Raw genomic sequence first — 19,451 nt, 5'->3', positions numbered from 1 at the left:
GTCTCTGGGACAAAAAAACAATCTGAACATCCCTAGCAGTTTTATTATATTGGTGAACTTGCAGAGGCATCAGCCGAGTGGGTCTGGACAGGTTGCATCTTGTCCGAGACTGACGTGTAGACGAGTGGAGCTGTGGCACAAATTGAGCCGGACAATCTGGAACCTGTCTTGGGCAAATGCATGGTAGCTCGTTGTGTGAACATACGATGTGCACGTACCACAAAGCTGAGTTAGTCTGCTTGGGTTGAATGAGAAGTGAGGTGCATGCAAGCAGCTGAAAAAGTGCGTGCATGCATGCGCCATCTCAATAAGTGCAAGTCCCACATCTCCCGTAGAATTCACACCGACTTCTGTGGTTGTGTGAACAGAGTGGACTGCTCCATGGATGCGCACACATCTTTCATAGTGAGAACTGAGGTGTATGCAAGGCTTGAAAATTTGAACGTGTATACATGCGCCATCTAGTGGCTGTGTTTGAGCATGAGCAGATTGCTAGAGACGCACACAGGTGTTTCGTTTATATATGTCTAATACTATTTTTGATATTTGACTCTTAACTCGTGGTCCAGACCCTTTAAGATTCAATTCCAGAAGGTTAAAAATGACAAATCGTCAAACATAAGCATGTGGGGTAATGTTTAAGACTATTTTAAGGTCACTGATTGTTATTTTTGATTCTTTACTAGGGATCTAGCCCTCTCTGCACCTTTGTCATAGAGGGTGAAAAATGACAGCTGTCTATTAAAATTGAGAATATGCAGCATCCATTTTAACATTGCGATTATTTAATGCCACTATTTTTGTGTAGTATTTGTGTTTTATATACTTTTACTTTTTTTTTTTTTTTTTTTTTTTTTTTAAGAACACTCTGAATTGGGGGGGCTCATACTAATTCAGGCATGCAGTTATATTCAGGATCAAGCGCTCTATTTATCTCTCAGAGGGGGGGAAATTTACAAATTTCATTTGAAACTGAGAACATTTAGATCTTAAACATTTAAACTGAAGCACATATTTAAATATTTTAAAAATGACGCAACTTTGTTTTGTCTATGTACTGTACTTCTAAATAAATCCTTATGAACACTGAATCATGGCATCTTAAGATAATTCGGATTTTGGATCCTTTTCTAGGGACCTAGCCCTCTAGGGATCTCTGTAAGATGGTGAAAAATGGCAAATTTCTGTTGAAATAAAGAATATTTAGACTTCAAACATTTAAACTGACGCGCACATTTTTAGTATTTCAAATATCTGACCTAACTATACTTGTTTATTATGTACTTCTGTCCCAGGCAATACATCAGTACACTGCTTATGAATATCACGAAATTGGGCGGCTTTAGGATAATTCTGATTTTTGTACCCTTAAAATCGCAACATCTTCCTGAAGGCGCTTGACCCTTAGTTTGACTCCGTTTGCCGTTGTGATGTCGCACTCGTGAATGTCGCTTTTATAAAACACAAACTGACTCGCTGACAGTACAACAGTAAACTATCATAAGGTTACTGACAGACAATTAAGTGCAAAAGGCAAAATTTACATTTTTTTAAGCTTGGCTTGAACGTCATCAAGGAAGAACTTTGCCAAGCTTGACGTTCAAGCTCTAAACGTTCATTCATCCATCTTCCAACCCGCTGAATCTGAACACAGGGTTACGGGGGTCTGCTGGAGCCAATCCCAGCCAACACGGGGCACAAGGCAGGAACCAATCCCGGGCAGGGTGCCAACCCACCGCAGGACACAGACAAGCACATCCACACACCAAGGACAATTTAGAATCGCTAATCCACCTAACCTGCATGTTTTTGGGAGGAAACCGGAGCCCGGAGAAAACCCATGCAGACGGGGAGAACATGCAAACTCCACGCAGGGAGGACCCGGGAAGCGAGGCAGCAGCGCTACCACTGCACCACCGTGCCACCCAAACGTTCATTCATTCCTTTTTTTATTCTTTCATTCATTTTCCGAAAAGCCAAGCAAAATGACACCTTTTATTGGTTAACTAAAAAGATTACAATATGCAAGCTTTCGAGGCAACTCCGGCCCCTTCAGGCAAGCTGGAAAGCTTGCATATTGTAATATTTTTAGCTAGCCAATAAAAGGTGTCATTTTGCTTGGCTTTTCTCTACATTCATAATGGCTAACACGGTACAACACCCTAGTACTATTCATTTTCCGAATAGTTCTTCATTAAGGTCCGGGCTGTAAAAGATGCGCACGTTCACCCCAAATGAGGTCCGAAGGGAGAAGTTAAAAGTCCCGCTTTAAAGCCCCGAGCTCGCTCATCATTACCTTTGTATACTCAGGGAGGCCACCTGCTGACACATCAGGGGTGCATTGAAATACCACATAAAAACCCGTAACTAGCGGTCCAAACACTGTGTTCCCGCTGAGTTTCCATCCCACTGAAATGCTGCACTAGAATTATTGGGGGGGGAAAAAAAGCAGGATGAGTTCCTAAACAGCACAGTAAAGATGAACAAAACGAAATCCTCGCAACAAACCAAAGCCGCTCACTGATAAAAGGCGGGCAAACGCCGAGAAAAGGGGGGGGGCGTGGCTTGCAGACCGTGCAGCGCGCTCCCCAGTTCGTGCGCGCGTCCCGCCCACTCGACGAGGCTCCGCCCCGGCTGCACCGTGACCCCTCCGCTGGGCCGGATTGCTCAGGGTGGGATTTGCGAAGCTACGAGGCGAGCCCGGCGTCTTTTCTCCGCCCGCACTCTCGCTCCCAGTTGCCGATTCGTCCGTCGCCCGGCCACGGCCGTGAAGGGATGCTCTCGTAGTTGCGCCCGTGTGTCGCGAGGCTGGATGCGCTTATGTCTCTGTCATCGCCAGTCATAGGAGGGAATGTGGAAATCCCAGGATGCCCGACAACAGCACCGGGAAGAGCTTCAAACCCACGAAATATATCCCCGTTTCGACCGCGGCCATTCTGCTCGTGGGCTCCAGCACTTTGTTCTTCGTCTTCACGTAAGTTAATGGGGGCATCGAGGTGGGCAGTATGGGAGATACCCAGGCCTCCATGAAGCTCCCAGTTCCAGCGTTTCGCTTCATCTCGTGGCTTCATTGCTGGTAAGCCGGGTGTCAGCGGAGGTGTTGATCAGACACCTCCACCCTTGTCAGTGCCTGGCTTTTGTGACCCCTTCGTGTGTGTGTGTGTTTATTGGTTTATATAAATACATGTCCTCAAAAGCCTTGATGCATTAACCGACAGCGCGTCAGTGACCTCGGCGCAAGCCAGTCGGAATGAGCAGCCCACCGGCGTCTCCTCCCAGTCCGCTCCTTGACGTGCCCACCCGGGATAGTTCATTTGTATGCCCCACCCAGCGGTGGATGCCAGTTTTTCTGCTTACGTATGGTTGCTGCTACGTGTGGTCCACAATTTTTCCGAAGAGCAAGTAGTCGGTCCCCCACCACCATTTTGTAAATCAATGGAGGTGACTCCAAACCACTCTTTTGTTAGTATTGGTGCCAACCCCTCGGAGAGTCTCTGTGCCCTTCACTAGTGTGTGAGACCCACATTCTAGACCAAATCCTTACAAGCTAGTGATGGTGCCCCCCCTCACAGCCCTCGACTTATGTCATGTGTTCCCATCACTCCCACATCAGGCAGTGTTTTTTCCCTTTCCCACCCTATTAAGGGCCAACTGATGTATTTGTGACCCCCTCTCTCCACCCCCACCCCCCCCCCCCCCCCCCCGGCATTCTTTTAGAGCCCAATCATTTTATTTTTGGTCATTATAAATGCCCTAACTGCTGTCTTCTGAGTAGATGCCTGGTCCTCCTCCTGCTCTTTTGAGTCCAAAATGGGATGAGTATCATTATATGTGTGTGTCCAACCATAATATTGTTAAAAGTTTTTCTCCTTATCTCTGAGGCTTCAGCATACAAGTTTAGTTGCTATGTGAGAATCAGAATTGACCCGCAATTTTGATATATATCTGTTAATGGTCATACGCTTTTAAATGGTTTTACAGCATCTGTTGGCTTGCTCTTTGAGATTTTTGAGATGGCTTCTGAGATTGATTTCTGAGAAAGCCGTTCTTGATGGCTGAAATATCTGATGCTCATCTAGGTGTGATGAATTCCCTGAAATTATAATTACATTAGGTAATTTTAGGTGTTTTCTGTTAAGTAGATCTGTGTGAATTTATAACCATTTCAGGTGTGATTGGAGGTCAGACCATCATCTGTAATCCCTTCACTGTAATATTTGATACTGTTTTTATGCATACAGACCCAGAGGCCCACAAAAATCCAACAACACAATAATAAACACAAAGTATGATAACATTGTAGATGGCTTTGGTAAAGCGTACAATATCAACCAATGATTGGTTTGCAAATTATTTCTTGTGGTGCTCATACTGTTTTTGTTAATTGGCTTCTGACAACTTGCTTATAAAGGCACTATTCAAGTTGAGCATTTGGTGGAAGGAGATCTGAGATACACCTTACCTCACCATGAAAATATTATTTTGTATGATGTTTCCACATTAATGCTTGGATCACTTTCAAAGACTGTATAAAATAACTGTTTACAATGCTTTGCAAAAGGTACTATATTGATCCCAAGACTCTTGACAAGGTTAGGTAAAGTATCTATCAAAATACACTATGGGATTTAATAAATATTTGGTAAAATGCTTAGTGCTGAAATGAAGCGCACTATATTACACAGACTGGGATAGCATTTTTCTAACAATGAAGGGCATTATATATAGTAAAATGATTTTCAAAAGTACTTGGGGATGGTTCTTTGTTAAATGCATGAACTCTACAGCATAAAGAGGTATTGTAATGTGATTTATGATTGAAGACCGCATTGTGGCGTGCTGTTTAATACTGCAGCCTAACAGCTCCAGAAGACTGGGGTCAAATTCTGGCCTAATCACCGACAATGTGGAGTTTACACATTCTCACAGTGTTCATGCCTGTTTTCCCAAGGTGTATCTCCAACTCCCAGTGATGTGCACATTAGATTAATTAGAGACTTTAATTGGCCCAGAACAAGTGAGAATGTGCTTTGTGATAGCCTGGTTGCCTATCCAGGATTGGCTTCTGCCCTGAGCCCAGTAATCCCAGGATAGACTCCAGTTCCTCCTCTATTTTGAATTATATTAGCTCAGAAAATTAATTGATGGCTGATTTTGTGATGGCATTTAGTCTTCTATGAAAAGCACTGCAAAATACAACTTATTACATTTTGTTTTATCAATGCTACTGTATCTGAAACAATTTAAATAAAGGCATCAGCCAAAAAAGCTAATATAGCATGATCTTTTTTGTTTATAGAAAATGCTGTAGGTAGCTCATAGCACTGTACACAATAAAGATGTTTTAATACATAGTATTTATCTTCTATGAAATATGTATTCTAAATATGAATATTTTGCAGTTGTTCACATCCCTGGTAGGCACTACCCATAATGTAGGATTCTAAAATACTTAGTACACAGTGCTTTCTATTACTGGTTTACAAAATGAATGGATGCTTAGTCACAAAGAGTGCTACTATATAAAATAAACATTCATAGGCACACAGATGTATAGGCAAACAATCATATTGGAATACTCACACTGTACTTTGTATACATGATCCAACTACTATTGCCACACTGGCATTAAGGGACATTCAAATGCACACAGATCCCCAAGTTTAAAGTAATAGATATAACAATATGTTTAGATAAAGCAAAATATTTTCTGACGCCCGTTTATTTAACTTACTGGAAAATTCATCCTGTGTATAGGGAAGCGTAAATGTAGTTTCATGGTGATATGAGACACAAGAATACACACAAGTTGCAACAGTGAGTCCGCTACTTTGGGAAAGTCTTTTACCTTTCAGTTTCTGGAAGAACATGACCTTCTTTTCTTGAGGGTTGGTAATGGGGAAGGGGTTAAGGAGAATAGCCTGACTGACTTCTGCTCAGTGACTAGCTTAAGCACACATATGGTAACAGAAGTTGAGCAGAAGTCTGTCTTAATGATTATAAAAATGACAAGCAAGAGGAGACCATTCAGTCCATCAAGCCTGTTTGTTTAGCTCCTAGCTAAGCTGTCCCAATATCTCAACCAGATTTTTTTTTTTGGAAGGTTGTCGAAGCTTCTGCTTCAACTACATGTCTTGGTAGTGTGTTCCAGAGTCCCACAGCTCTTTACGTAAAGAAGTGCTTCCTGGCTTCAGTTTTAAATACACTTCCCCTTAATTCCCACCAGTGTCCTTGAGTAGGTGATTTACCCTTAACCCGAATGAATGTTGCTGGATCCACTTTATCAGTGCCTTTTAGAATTTTGAAGACCTGGATTAGGTGTCCATACAGTCTCCGCTTCTTGAGATCAAAAAAATGTAATTCTCGGAGTCTGTTAGAGTAGGACATCTCCTTTAGCCCTGGGATGCACTTGCTTGATCTCCTCTGTACAGCTGTAAGAGTTACTATGTCTTTCTTGTATTGTGGTGACCAGTACTGATGACCAGTACTACACACAATGCTCAAGATGCAGTCTTACTAGTGCATTATATAATTTGAGCATAATGTCTCGACTAAAATTCAACAATTTTTATTATATAACCTAACATTTTAATTGCCTCTGTACATTTAGTCGATGAAAATGTGTTAACATATACTACTAAATCCTTTTCAGAAGTTGCTTCCTGTAGGACAGTGTCTCCCATCTTGTATTTTTAATTGATGTACTTTTTTCTCACATGTAGTACTTTGCACTATTCCACATTAAACTGCATTTTCCAGACATAATTATAATTTCAATTAGACAGTATTTATTAAATTATGTAAAAAGGAAGAATGTCCATTCTGCACAACCTCGCCCAAATCTTTGAGTTGTTGTTTTATTGCATATGGTTTAAGATGCTTGAGCTGGGAGAGAGGAAGAGACGAGAAGCTGTTATCCCAGCAAACTTCAAGTTCCCTGGGACTTTATTGCAGTTATTGGCAAGGATGACCAGTTATCTGGTGCTGTACCCTATCTGCCAGATGTAGCTATTTGGGTATATTGGCCCCAGATGCCACATTAATCTTGACTCTGAAAGATGTAACAGTGGCAGATTAAGAAAGGATGTCTTCCAAGTATCAAGACACAGAGAATCTAGTGCTTTCCAACAGGAGACCAGAGCTGATTTGACAGCAATTGTTCCAGATGAAAAATGCCCTTCATTCATATAAATGAGATAGAGGGGTAAAGCTCAACAATAGAAGGACTTGAGGTAATAAAAGGACGTCTTTAGGAAATACAGAAATCATAAAAGTAGCAACATCAAAGCGTAAGACAGCAACAGTGGGGCATTCTCAAAAGATATGAAGGATGTTAACCAGTGCACTAATTTGATAAAAAAAATTGAAAGGGTCTGTATAGTGAATCATCACGTCTTGGTATAGCCTATATACGAATTTAAATTGGATATTTTGAAGGTTGGTGTGGCCATCCACAATGATAATATTTTTAAAAATGGAGGTGCATGTAATGTTCAGACGATGATGGGAAACTTCATACAATCTTGCATAAAAGTCTGTTGCTGTTGTTGGGTGATTATTCACATGTTTCACAGGGTTATAAGCAAAGCAAAAGGATATAAAAGATGTGGTGATAACTGGATATTTCATGTTTTATTGACCATCCCAAGTTTAGGGTAGAAACAGAAGGAAGGAGGTGGAATAACATTTCTTCCCTTTGGAATGTCCTGAAACCAAAATTCAAAAATATGTATACATGTATTTTGAGTTGCATTTTCCAGGCCTTTACCTAGGTTTGAAAAATGCTGTAATCTTTTAAACTGATTTTGCTATCACCTTACCATTTTTATCTCAATTTTATTTTTTATCTACAAATTTGGGCCATTATTTAAAAATTAGCAAAAAATATGGTCCCAGTGAAGGTTCCAAAGTCTGTCTAATGTGCGCATTGTCATCCAATTTGTTTTTATTTCCTCCAAATTAATTAGTGGACAGGACAGTTTTGTCATTTACCACTGAAACCAGTGAATACTAATGTCAACATTCTCCTGTGCAGAACCTTAACAAAAATATTTTGAGTATATAAAGAATTGTGTAATTTACTTTTGTTTGGTACGCTAGTAGTTTGATCACCAAGGTTTAACAACTTAAAATTCTGTTTTAATACAAAAAGTTTTCTGTTTAGTTCGGATTTTGATATTTTACACATTACAAAGGCTGCCTTTATTGGTCTGAGGTCACTAACTCATTTTTCTCCCTTGTCCATCATAATTACATTTTCAACTTTTCGGTTGCCATGTACTTTTCATATGTGCAGTGATTCCTGGAATATGCGTATTAATGGTTTATAAAAAATATCATTAATTTATTTCACTAGTTATGATGAAATATGTTTAGGTTTAGGTGTTGCTTGTTGTCATCAATGTACCCGTGGAGATTCTTTTTTAAACAATTCAGTTTTGGATTTCTTCTTTAATTCTCCCATCCTCATCTTAGCATATACTAACAACATGATTGCCCAAGTTTTTCATTCTGTCTGCTTAGGACACTCCTGTTGTGAGACTGTGAAATGAGAGCGCTTTTGTTTAAAACCCTGCATTTGTCCACTCTTACAGCCTTCCTTTCATTTGCTTACAAATTTCTGAAAAAAATAAAACTGTAAGGCTGCTTCATAACAAAGTTTTCTATTCTTTCCACTTGCTGACATTATGCAAAATATGTGACATTTTGTCGTGTAGGTGCAGTCTAAATCAAACAAGCAAGTCCAGGGAGCTTGTTAGCTGGAACAGGACATAGACCTAGTGAGCATTGTTGAAGTGTTTCCACTGTCTTATACTGCGGAAAGGCTTTTAGTTCTACAACCTCTTTTGAACTATGTTATTACACAAAAGCTTTGTGGTGATTAAAACAAAAAAGAAACAATATTATGTCATGCTTTTTTATGGTTTTACCCATCCTATCTTGGCCTATCCATCCTTTCAGCTATTTTCCACACTAGCAGAACACTACAGGCTATCCTGGAAGCATTGGGTACAAAGCAGGAAATAACTCTGGTTGATATGCCAGAGAATTTACTGTCAAAACTTCCTGCCATTATGTGTGGCATGGTGGAAGAGAGGTAGCGCTGCTCGCTCGCATAAAGGAGACCAGAATTGACGTTTCAGGTGTCCCCTTCGTGGAGTTTTCTCGTTCTCTCCATGTCTGTGTGGGTTTCCTCCCACAGTCCAGACTCATGCAGGTTATGTGAAATGGCATTGTTAAATTGGCCCCCTGTTTGTGTGTGTGTGATTTTTATTTTTTTTTTTTTTTCCCTACAAGGGTTTTTTTTTTTTTTTTTGGGAGGTTTTCCTTGTTGTCTTAAGAGTCAAGGCTGGGGAGCTGTCAAGAGGCAGGGCCTGTTAAAGCCCATTGTGGCACCACTTGTGTGATTTTGGGCTATACAAAAATAAATTGTATTGTATTGGCTGGTCCCCGTGACCCCGTGTTCGGATCAGCGGGTTGGAAAATGGATGGATGTATTGACTGGTGCACTGTCCAGGGATTGTTCCTGCCTTGCACTCTATGAATTGCGGGATAGGCTCCAGTTGCCCTTCGACCCTGCTCTGGATAAGTGGGTTAAGAAAATGGCAGGATATACTTCCTGCCATTATTAATTTTCTCAGATACTTGTCAGTTTGAAACATCTAATAAAGGTATTCGGGTTATCCAACCAGAATTGTATCACTGTTAACCCTTGCTGTGGTGCTGATCGTCCATTAATGTTAATGATTATGGTGAAGAGTATATGATTGTATTTTCTTTTTTATCCTAGACATATTACCAAAATACATTAGTTTATAGCACAGTCAATTTGAAAATTGGCATCTCTGACAGACTCCTCGTGCCTTCCGTCTGCTTCTCCACTGAGGAAATAGGCTTGCTTACCAGAAAGATCTTGCTTGAATGATCTTTGCAATCCGGCTTCTTTGTATAATTAAATTTGTTGGTATGTCTACCATTTCATCACCTGTCACTTCTCGGGTAACATAGAATGTGTATTTGGTATCTGCCGTAGAACAAGATAATGATGGTGATACTGCTTATTGAAAATTAAGCAAAAATAGACCTCAAATTTTGTTTTTCCCCAAAGTGCACTCCAAATCCTGTATCAACATTTCTGTCTCCATTGACACCTTCACATTGTTTTAGAAAACAACATCTTAGTTCTCCATCTCTCTGTGTCTGTCTGTTAAACTAGGAGGCCTTAAGATTTATCTGGACCAATAGAGTCCAAACCCTTGTGTCTTAGTCCCTGGATATCTTCATATATAACTCAGGGTGATCATTCTTAAAGCATGCATGTATTTTGTGGTGTTTTTTTTTTTTTTTTTTTTTTTTTTTTTTTTTTTTTTCTCCATTTAAACTCGGTTATTAAACTATGTGCTTCTACTAGCTAAAGTCCTTTCCTTCTCTGCTTACAAAGAAATGAAAATCTGTTCAGATTTTGCAGCTATCTGAAATGAAATTCTTTATCTCCTTGAGCTGCCAGTGTTGCTTAAGCTCTGACACCATACTGCGAGAAGGATTTTTTTAATAGGACTAAAGAGGCAATAATTGTAGGAGAGAGAAACTGGGACAGCAGCACATGTATGGAGTGCTTTGAGATTTCTCTGTGTCCTTTATTTTTGATTATATCCCAGGTGGCACTGATCTGCTAATTCCCAGTAGCTTTCCTCTCCATTTCTATATTGACCTAATGTCAAATGAAGTCCTCTTCCAATACATTCCCAACCCAATAGAATACAGGGGTAGTAGAGCTCATGTGACAGTAGTAATAATAATAGTAATGTTTAATCTATGTCATGCTGTTTAGTGCAGGGTTGGCAGTACTTTTTCTGTTCAACAAGAGTGTGACTACACTACTCTTATCAGCACACAGATTTTCACTTGTAGTCATGGGCTGTGGGTAGTAATTGAACGAATGAATACAAATTGCCAAAATAAGTATTTTTTTGTGTTTGTGAGGATCTCAACAATAATCGAGGACCACCGAGTTAGGCTGTTGCTGATATAGACTATAAAAATGTGGCTCACAAGGGTAAGGCATGTATTGAAGATATTACATGGGACGTTCCTACAGTTGATTATTAGGCACAGTTCACTGCATGGTGACACCTGAGACATACACAATAAACATTTGAAGAGCTAGTCATCTCAGATGCCATGAAGGATCTTGGGGAAATTCCCTGGACAGAACTGGGAATAGGGATGTCTGGTGAAACCTACTCGGCTTGTTACCACCATAAAACCTACCAGGAAAAGATAAATTTAACTAACAACCATCGGCCTTTAAAGTCCAGTGCCTTAGCTACTGCACTTCCCTGCCTGTTGTGATTTAATCCCTGAATTGACATGCATGTAATACATTTTACATTGCAGAATAATGGTGCGGTTTGTGTATTTCATAACATACCATAACAAAGGTACTGCAAGTTGTGTATAATGGGTACATTGCATCATACCAGACTGATTTCCCTTATAGTGATTTGATTATAGTCTGAATCCTGGCTGTATCACCCTCATTTGAAGTTTGTATTTTCTCCTAATAATTGCATCCTGTTAGGTGTTTTGACAAGTCTAAATTAGGCGGTCATGGGTACAGTATGAGCACGAGTGTGACCTTCCACTTTACTGCATATTTTTTTCTTCTCTGATATTTGTGACTGGCTTGAATGTTTCTTCCTATGAGTTGAAGTGGATGCTAGGCTGCATGCTGTGTGCTGGAATGGCTGTTTTTAAATAAATTTTAAGGAGATTATTAGTGCTGCCTACTAGGCTTAAGTGTGCCCTTAAATAACGGTGGTCAGTAAACAGTGGGCAGAGGTAGCCAGTAGCCAAAAAGTTGCACTTAAGCTTTAATCTTAACGAGCTTTTAGCATTCTTTCTTACTTTGTGCATTGCCTATATAGGGTTCTGATTTACTCCATACTGCTTATATTACTGTGGATCTTTTTTTTTTTTTTTTTTTTTTTTTTTTTTGTATGTGTGTTTTTTTAACTTGTTTTTTTTATTTTATTTTATTCTGTGCAGTGGTTCACAAGTGATAGAATGCTAGTCTTTTCTAGCGTCTTTGATACTTGTATATGTTCTGCTTCATTACAGACAGAAGTTTTCAAGTTGTTGAACACTGTCAATAAATGCTTGCACTTTATCTTTATTCCAGTACACATGTTGCTGAATTTTGCTGTAAAAATAAATATTGCACAAAAGTGAACAACCTAATGGGAGTATATAAAAATGGCACGCAGAAGAATAAAGCTTCAAGTAGAGGCTTGCTATCTGGTAGATAAGATAAGCTGAAAACAATCAGTGACTATAACTTCACAGTGGCTTTGCCGAGGAACCCCTAGATTGATGTTGGTTCCAAATGTAGAGCTGTGTGAAAGTGGAGACGCTCTTGCATTGCCAGTATGCTTTTTTGAGACTGTATTTAACTGAATTTTTTGGAGTTGGTTTTACAGAGAGCATGTTTCAATCAGCTGTTGAATATTGGGTTCTATTTCTAAACAAATGATACTACAACATAAAATAACACAAGTCAGCAATAATAAGGAAGACAATAAAATATTAGGTCTAAAACTCCCATAAGGTTATGAATCTTCTCTGTCATACTATTTTAAGTCTTTGGGGTGTATGATGGTTGTCAGTAGAAGTGTATATTGCAAGAATTACTTGGGCTGTATATTACATTTTAGTCATATTGAATAGTTTTATATTGAAGTTTTTTCTTCTATATAATTTATTTATCTTCAACTTAAGTTGTTGATGTGCCAGGGAGTTGCTTCCCATTTTTGCACAGTCTTATTAGATCTGCCAGTAGCTCAGACTATAGGTAATACAACATTGATTGTAAGACTTGAGCTGGCAAGCATTGGGCTGAAATGATCATAATGTTGTTCAGACAACAGATTCATCATTCAACTAGTTTCCTGAGATCGTCAAGGTTTTTTTTTTTTTTTTTTTTTTTATGGTATTACAGGAAGTGGGACTGCTGTCTTGGAGAAGTTACCAGAGACATGCTATTTTATACTTGGTAGTGTCACGTTATCGTCTGCTGGCTTTTGATGGCTTCCTGACTTGAACCTGGACCACTGTGCCATTGAGACATTCTGTTAGCCCTGCGTGGGCTGAGGCAGGCCCTGTGCCCTCAGTGCGTGACTGCCAGGAGGCCGTATGCTGTGCTTTGCAGAGTCCTGACATAGAGAGGTTGTTATGGTGATAAATTATGAAGGAAGCAGCTGTATGTGGTGGTGGAAGGCAGTGGGAGATGATGATGATGTAACACTTCACAAGATATTCAGAAAGAAAAAAAAAAGCAAATTAGCACTAATTCATTCTTGAAAATTTAGGTTTCCACTGTTTGCATTGAGGTGCTGATCAAGAGCAGTATGGTTTACAAATTATATTAGAAATCAACAGTCTGACTGATATCTGGGGAGAGTCTGTTTTGCTTGTGTTTATTTGAATATTGGATATTGTTGGCTACTCCCTCCTTTTTTTTTTTAAGCAAATCTCTATTTAGTGGAGACTGGTTTCAGAAGATGAGATCTTGTGTTTTAAAAGTGTTGGATAGTGAGACCCTCTCAACATCAGACGATCCACAGAGGTGAAATGCAGGAAAATGATGGTATCATCTTCCACTGAAGATAAAGGTGTAATATGCAGCAATTTTACAAGATCAAAATGTACAAGAAGTAAAAGAGTAGGCTCAGAATTCTGATATTATCACGCATTTAAGGGGTACAGATGCAGAAAAGAAATGATTAACAGGATCAGGCTCTCGGGAATGAGGATGAGTTTCACAATAAAGAAATCTGACAAGCTCAGCCATCCTGGAGTACAGCTGCAGAACAGTCTTTTTAGACAGGATCAGACTCAAAGAAGGATAGCCAAATCTGCAAATAGTTGATTCCCTGGTGATAAAGCATATGTATGTGAAACCTGAAAGAACTGAAGTATCCAATGGCAAAACTGGTTATCTGTAAGGCTTCGTCAAGATCAGACTTACTGGACCTAAAACTTGAGAATGCAGAAATCCTGCAAAATAAAGCTACCAGGAGGTGAAGTTGCAGGAAATAAGTCTCGGACAGAGCCAGAATTCAAAGAGGCAAAGCTGTAGGATAGTAAGATCTAACCTGATGAAAAATGTAGAAAGTAAATTTAATATATAATGGAATTAAATCGACCAATTGGATTAAACACCCAAGAAGTAAATCTTTTGAATTTCGAGATCTGACAGAATCATACTTCTAGTTTCAGAATTTACAAAATTATTAAAGGCACTTCTGTTATATTGATTGATTGATACACTCAGACTCCCTAGTTAAACTACAGATTGCTAAAGTCTGCTTCAGTCAGACTCCCATGGAAACAAAATTGCAGAATTCTGACACTTGGCTGTCTATCTGATGCTTACAGAATGTTTGATTTTTGTCCATGTGTTGGAACTGAAGTCAGTTGTCACTATTTGTTGGTCTTCCTTATTTACATGTAAACATATTGGATGGAATAATTTTGTTAAAGAGGAGGTTTTGAGATCAAGCTCTGTATCCGTCATGAAGGAGTAGCTAAAATGCAAGTATTCAGGACATTTGACTTTCATTACCTGGTAAAGCAGAACTGGTAAATTGCTTCCGATTAGGATTTGCTTCCTCTCTCTGAAAAGTAGTCTGACCCTGGTTAATCTGTTCTCCATATTGTTGTATACTTTGTTATCTAGGCTGGGTATTTATTGCACTGTAAAAGAGTCAACATTTAGGATTAATAGGCTATAAAGGCTAATGTAATTACTGTCAAGTCTGGTGGGTTTCATGGGGTCTTTATTGTGTTAAATGCTTTATATACTCCTGAGGCTGAAAGGAATAGTAGTGATGTTCATGAGGAATACAGGCAAGTCTAAAGACTGGGCACAATGAACAGGAGGTTTCTTACAACTGGGAATAGTGGGAGTGTGGGCTTTGAATACAGGAATTAGAGTCCCTCCCAAGAGTTGGAAGGTGGCTATGACTCCTGTAGACCCCGAAATGCCTCATTGTGATAATTGTAAATCCTTTTCTTGGCTGCTCCTGTTTGATATTTTGCTCTCTTCCTGTTCTTGTCTTGTGATCCTGATACTTCTGGATGCATGTGCTGGTGAAATCAGCGCTAATTACAGGCTTCTTAAAATAATTACGCCATGGAATGAAAGGTGGAATGAGTGTACAGAGCTGTACATTCTTACACTCTCTCTCCTTCTCCCATAATCCTTCTGTTACAGTGTCCTTGAATACTTTTGGGTGGTAGTTTCAGGCCCCGTTTGTCTCTGGGGGCCTATAGTGGCTGGCATCACTGTGGAAATCAATTGCCTCTTTCTGTTGCAAGCAAAAAGGTATTGGTCAGCATGGAATTTAGGTGTCATTTGTTTTAATTGATATTTGGTTTAGCTGTTAATTTAAAACTTAGGACTCATAAGCTGTTTTGTCTTTGCTATTGTCTAGAATAGATTTTCAAGTCTCCCGAAATTCTAATGTTGCATGTTTTAGCCCTGTCAGAAATGTTATCAGTATTTAGAACTACACTAGTGACCTAGTACTTTTTGGCTGTTCCATCTCCACCGCCCAATTAAATGATGAAAGTAAAGGACAAGCCAGAGCCCAGCCCAGGCTGGTGTCAGCAGATCTGTGTAAGACTGCACCAACTGATAAATCTTAATGCCTTCAATGTCACTTGGACCACACACAACCAAGCTTGTTTGCTGGCATCATTTTCTACCAGTCATTATAATGCCAGCTTGTCTGATAGTGGGAATCCTCCACCAGTGTGCACTTGGGGTTCCCTTTGCTCACAACTCACTCTTGTTTCACGGCAGTCTTGTTGAATGTTTAAATGTGTCATCTGGCTAACTATCCTTTGCATATTTCTTTTTTGCCCTACAAATTTTAAACAGATACTTCTGCATATGTGTGCCATCGAATCAGACGTTAGATAACTGGCACCGTCTCCTTTCTTCATTATTTTTAAATTGTCTACTGATTCAAATAATCATGTGTGGGTCTTTTGAGGTCATATTTATCTAATGTCTTCAGCTGCTATGCTCAGCTCCCTGAGGCTGGCTTGCTCTGTGTCTCTAGTTGTTTGGCTATCTGAAAAGCACTATATACAATCAAGTGATATGTGTTTCCTGTTGGTAGAGGTATGTGTAATTGTGGGTAACTGTTTCTAGGAGCTGGAGAAGAGAACTTGTCCTGTTAGACATAATTTATGTCGGTGAAAGGCACGCAGGGTAAAATAGACACCTTAGTCTAAACGTATTTAACAGTTGGAAGACACGCATGGACCTTGAAGGACAAATAAGTGCACCATATTTTTTGTTGTTGGCAAGTGGGCAGCATACCCAGCTATAGATTTTAATATGATGTAGAAGGACTTCAGTTTGTTATAACCTTTCTATAGTGCACTGTTTAACATTGAAGGATGTGTCTTTGCCTTGTCCTTTTGAGGTCTCCTCAATGTGTCTGCACCATCTTTAAGAAGTTCTGCAAGCATCTGTTCATTGGCTATAAGCCTCAGCCTAAAGTAAAACAGAACTTTTGACTTTTTTTTTTTTTTTTTTTTAACTGTTCTGAATTCTGGCCCTGTCATATCCTTCTGAGTATACCTTTGGGATCTTGAACATTTTTGAGAAGTTCATAATCAGTTGGCTAGATAAATGTGGTTGTAATGCATGGCATGCTGTGTGGCTGGAATGAAATAAGACATGTTTTTATAAAGGCAAAGGGAGGCTTCCAACACTGCAGTAGTAAAAATAAATTCTGGTAATGTAGTGCAGGTGCTAAGACACTGGACTTTACCCCAGAGAGTTTTAGTTAATTTCCCTCCTCTGCATCACTGTGTGGCCTCAAACAGATCATTAACTTGCCACCTGTAATAAGTATCTGTTAATAATGGTAAGGTACCCTGATCTTGTACATTAACCTGGAAGAGGAATTAAAACATTGTATCATAATAGCAATGTATCTGACAGTATTTTATATAGTGTCTATTTTATAGGTTATCATTACAAAGCTGCTGACATTCTTAAACATTTGTAATTTTCAGTGTAAGCAGGCTGCATATTTTTCTTTGTACATTTGGTTTAAGAAACAGATGTAATACTTAATGTTTGTGTAATGGCGTGCTCTGCTATGTAATATTGTGGCACACCCTGCATTTGCTAGAAGAATCCCAGCCATGGGATTTTAAGTCTACAATCTGCCAAAAGACGTGGAGATATCCAGAATGCTTGATGCACATAAGTGAGTGGAAGTGAGACTCTTTTGTAATCATTGTTTCTCTTCAGGCTTAAACTTTCTGCCACTATTTAGTTAATGCTTGTTTTGTCCTGTTCTGTTTCATAGCAGGCAGTGCAACATGGTGGCTGATGTACTGCATTATAAAATACATTCCTCCCAGTTCAAACCCCATCTAATGAGAAGGATTTTGTAGATTTCGGTTGATTTTCAACTTGGTTTTTAAAAGGAAGAATAGGGTTGAAGAATCTTGTTTACCTTGCTGTGTACACATACCACATTTATTCACTGATATTTTGTGCATGAAATATGAAAAGTAAAGCCCTTGTAAAGTTAATATTAATGAAATCAGATTGAAATCATATTGTCCTACATGTGCCACATAAATTAGTAAACACCTAGATTATTTTGGATTGTTTTATTTACAGTATGTCATTTACAAAAACTTCTTTTGTAGAAACACCTGGTTTGAATAGTGTTTTTAAGTTGTCCATTTGCCAGATTTGTGACCTTTTTATTCATCAATGCAATCAGGAAACATTACTTGTTCAATAATATTAAATGAAAGATAACCTTTCATAGACAAGTCAGATAAGCGAAGTATCAAAGTATCAGATTTTATCCACCAACTGATGCTTTCCTTTTTCATTGGCTGCATTTTTCTCCACTTTAAAATTCTTTAAGATCATTTTTTTTCATTAGAAGATGTATCTATTATTACCAAAATCTGTTAAGCACATTTTTTTGATATATTGTTTTCAAAGTGTCTTGCAGACTGTTGGACATTTGCTTTTGTCTCATCTTTGTAGAATATATATGTGTGCTTATCTTAAACTGGACTGGTGTCCTTCAGTGGAGTAATGTTGTCATCCATTAAACAAAATATACTGTATCATAGCCTTTCATTGCATTCAAAACATTGATTTTCTTTGGCCTGAAAAACCAAACAAGCTCTGCAGCTTTAGTGTTTGTGAAGAAGTAAGCTGTTTTAACAGGTTACTCATTGTATGTCTTTGTGATTCTGCACCTTCACATGTGAGTTGGATATCTTGTTATTAGAGACAGATCTGTCATATGTCAGATCAGTTAAAGCCACTGGGTTTAATTTGATTATGAGCCAAGTCATATGAATGTTTGGCTAATGTGGAAGTTTGGAAATGACCAACACCTAAACGTTTTTGGAACGAATGTGTAAAAGCAGCTCATATTACAGTTGTGGACTTGTCATTGTTGCATAGATATCCTGTTGGTTTCTGATTTCTGTCAATGTTTAATTATTACAACTAGCTGGTACTGCTGTTTTCCCTGTGTAGCGTTGGGTTTCCTCAGGGTACACCAGTTTTCCTCACATATTCCAAAGACATTTAGATTAGCTTAATCTGGATGTTTATTGGTATTTGTGTGTGCTGCAGTGGCCAATCCAATGTTGTTTAGCACCTTGTACCCAAGTGTTGCTGTGCAAAGCACTGTCCTCAAAATGTCCTGAACTAGAAAAAGCAGGCTAGAAAATGGATGGACATTTTTAACTATATCCATTCAGCGGCCTGAATATAAACACTGTATTCCCACATTAAGGCTATGCATAGTAGTTTTGTTAATTAGCAAGCAATCTCATTATTATTTTTAATTCATTCACTTAATAGAAAGCTACAAGTTAAAATGGCTGCAACTTGCAGCTGATTCTTCAGATCATCACACACATGAGTCATGTATTTTTATTTGTAAACTTGCATTATAATGCATTAAAGTTTTATAATAACAAGAAAAAGCTTTTATTTATTTAATCTTGAAATAGCAGCAGGATTTTCCACTTTATATTAAGTTAAACTGTACAGCATTTTTAAATAAAACGTGATTCCCAGAATCCCATGCTGAAGTTCAAGCACTGACTGAGTTGGCATGGCTGCTCTATTTATTTAAGTCACTGGACCCTGTGGGAAAGTAAAGGATGGAATGTTAGCTTGTCTTGCTCCTATGTACAAATGCTTTATTTGCCAATTAGTTAGACTTTTATGCCTATAGAAGCTTTTTTTATGATCCCAACTGTAAGCATTGCATATTGCACTAGTACCTAGTACATTATTGCATAGCTTATAGAAAATAGATTGTAACATATGAAATGGTGTAAAGTAGGATGATAATTTCACACAGGGAAATGTAGGGAGA

The 19,451-nt window shown here is 38.8% G+C and overlaps 1 protein-coding gene across 1 annotated transcript in view; it reads left to right on the top strand.

Annotated features, from left to right (window-relative positions):
* The first annotated feature begins 2,626 nt into the window (after positions 1-2,626).
* Positions 2,627-19,451, top strand: part of zdhhc8b (zinc finger DHHC-type palmitoyltransferase 8b) — a 42,671-nt gene continuing 25,846 nt past the window's right edge. The window contains exon 1 of the mRNA XM_028824425.2: positions 2,627-2,974. Within this exon, the coding sequence (XP_028680258.1) occupies positions 2,868-2,974 (107 nt within the window). The 5' untranslated portion in view covers positions 2,627-2,867. The remainder of the gene's footprint in view (positions 2,975-19,451) is intronic.

This window comes from Erpetoichthys calabaricus, chromosome 18 (assembly GCF_900747795.2).
Source record: "Erpetoichthys calabaricus chromosome 18, fErpCal1.3, whole genome shotgun sequence".
Taxonomy (NCBI): Eukaryota; Metazoa; Chordata; class Cladistia; order Polypteriformes; family Polypteridae; genus Erpetoichthys; species Erpetoichthys calabaricus.
The sequence above is the reverse complement of the archived record's forward strand: the minus strand, read 5'-3'. Positions and strand labels throughout refer to the sequence as shown.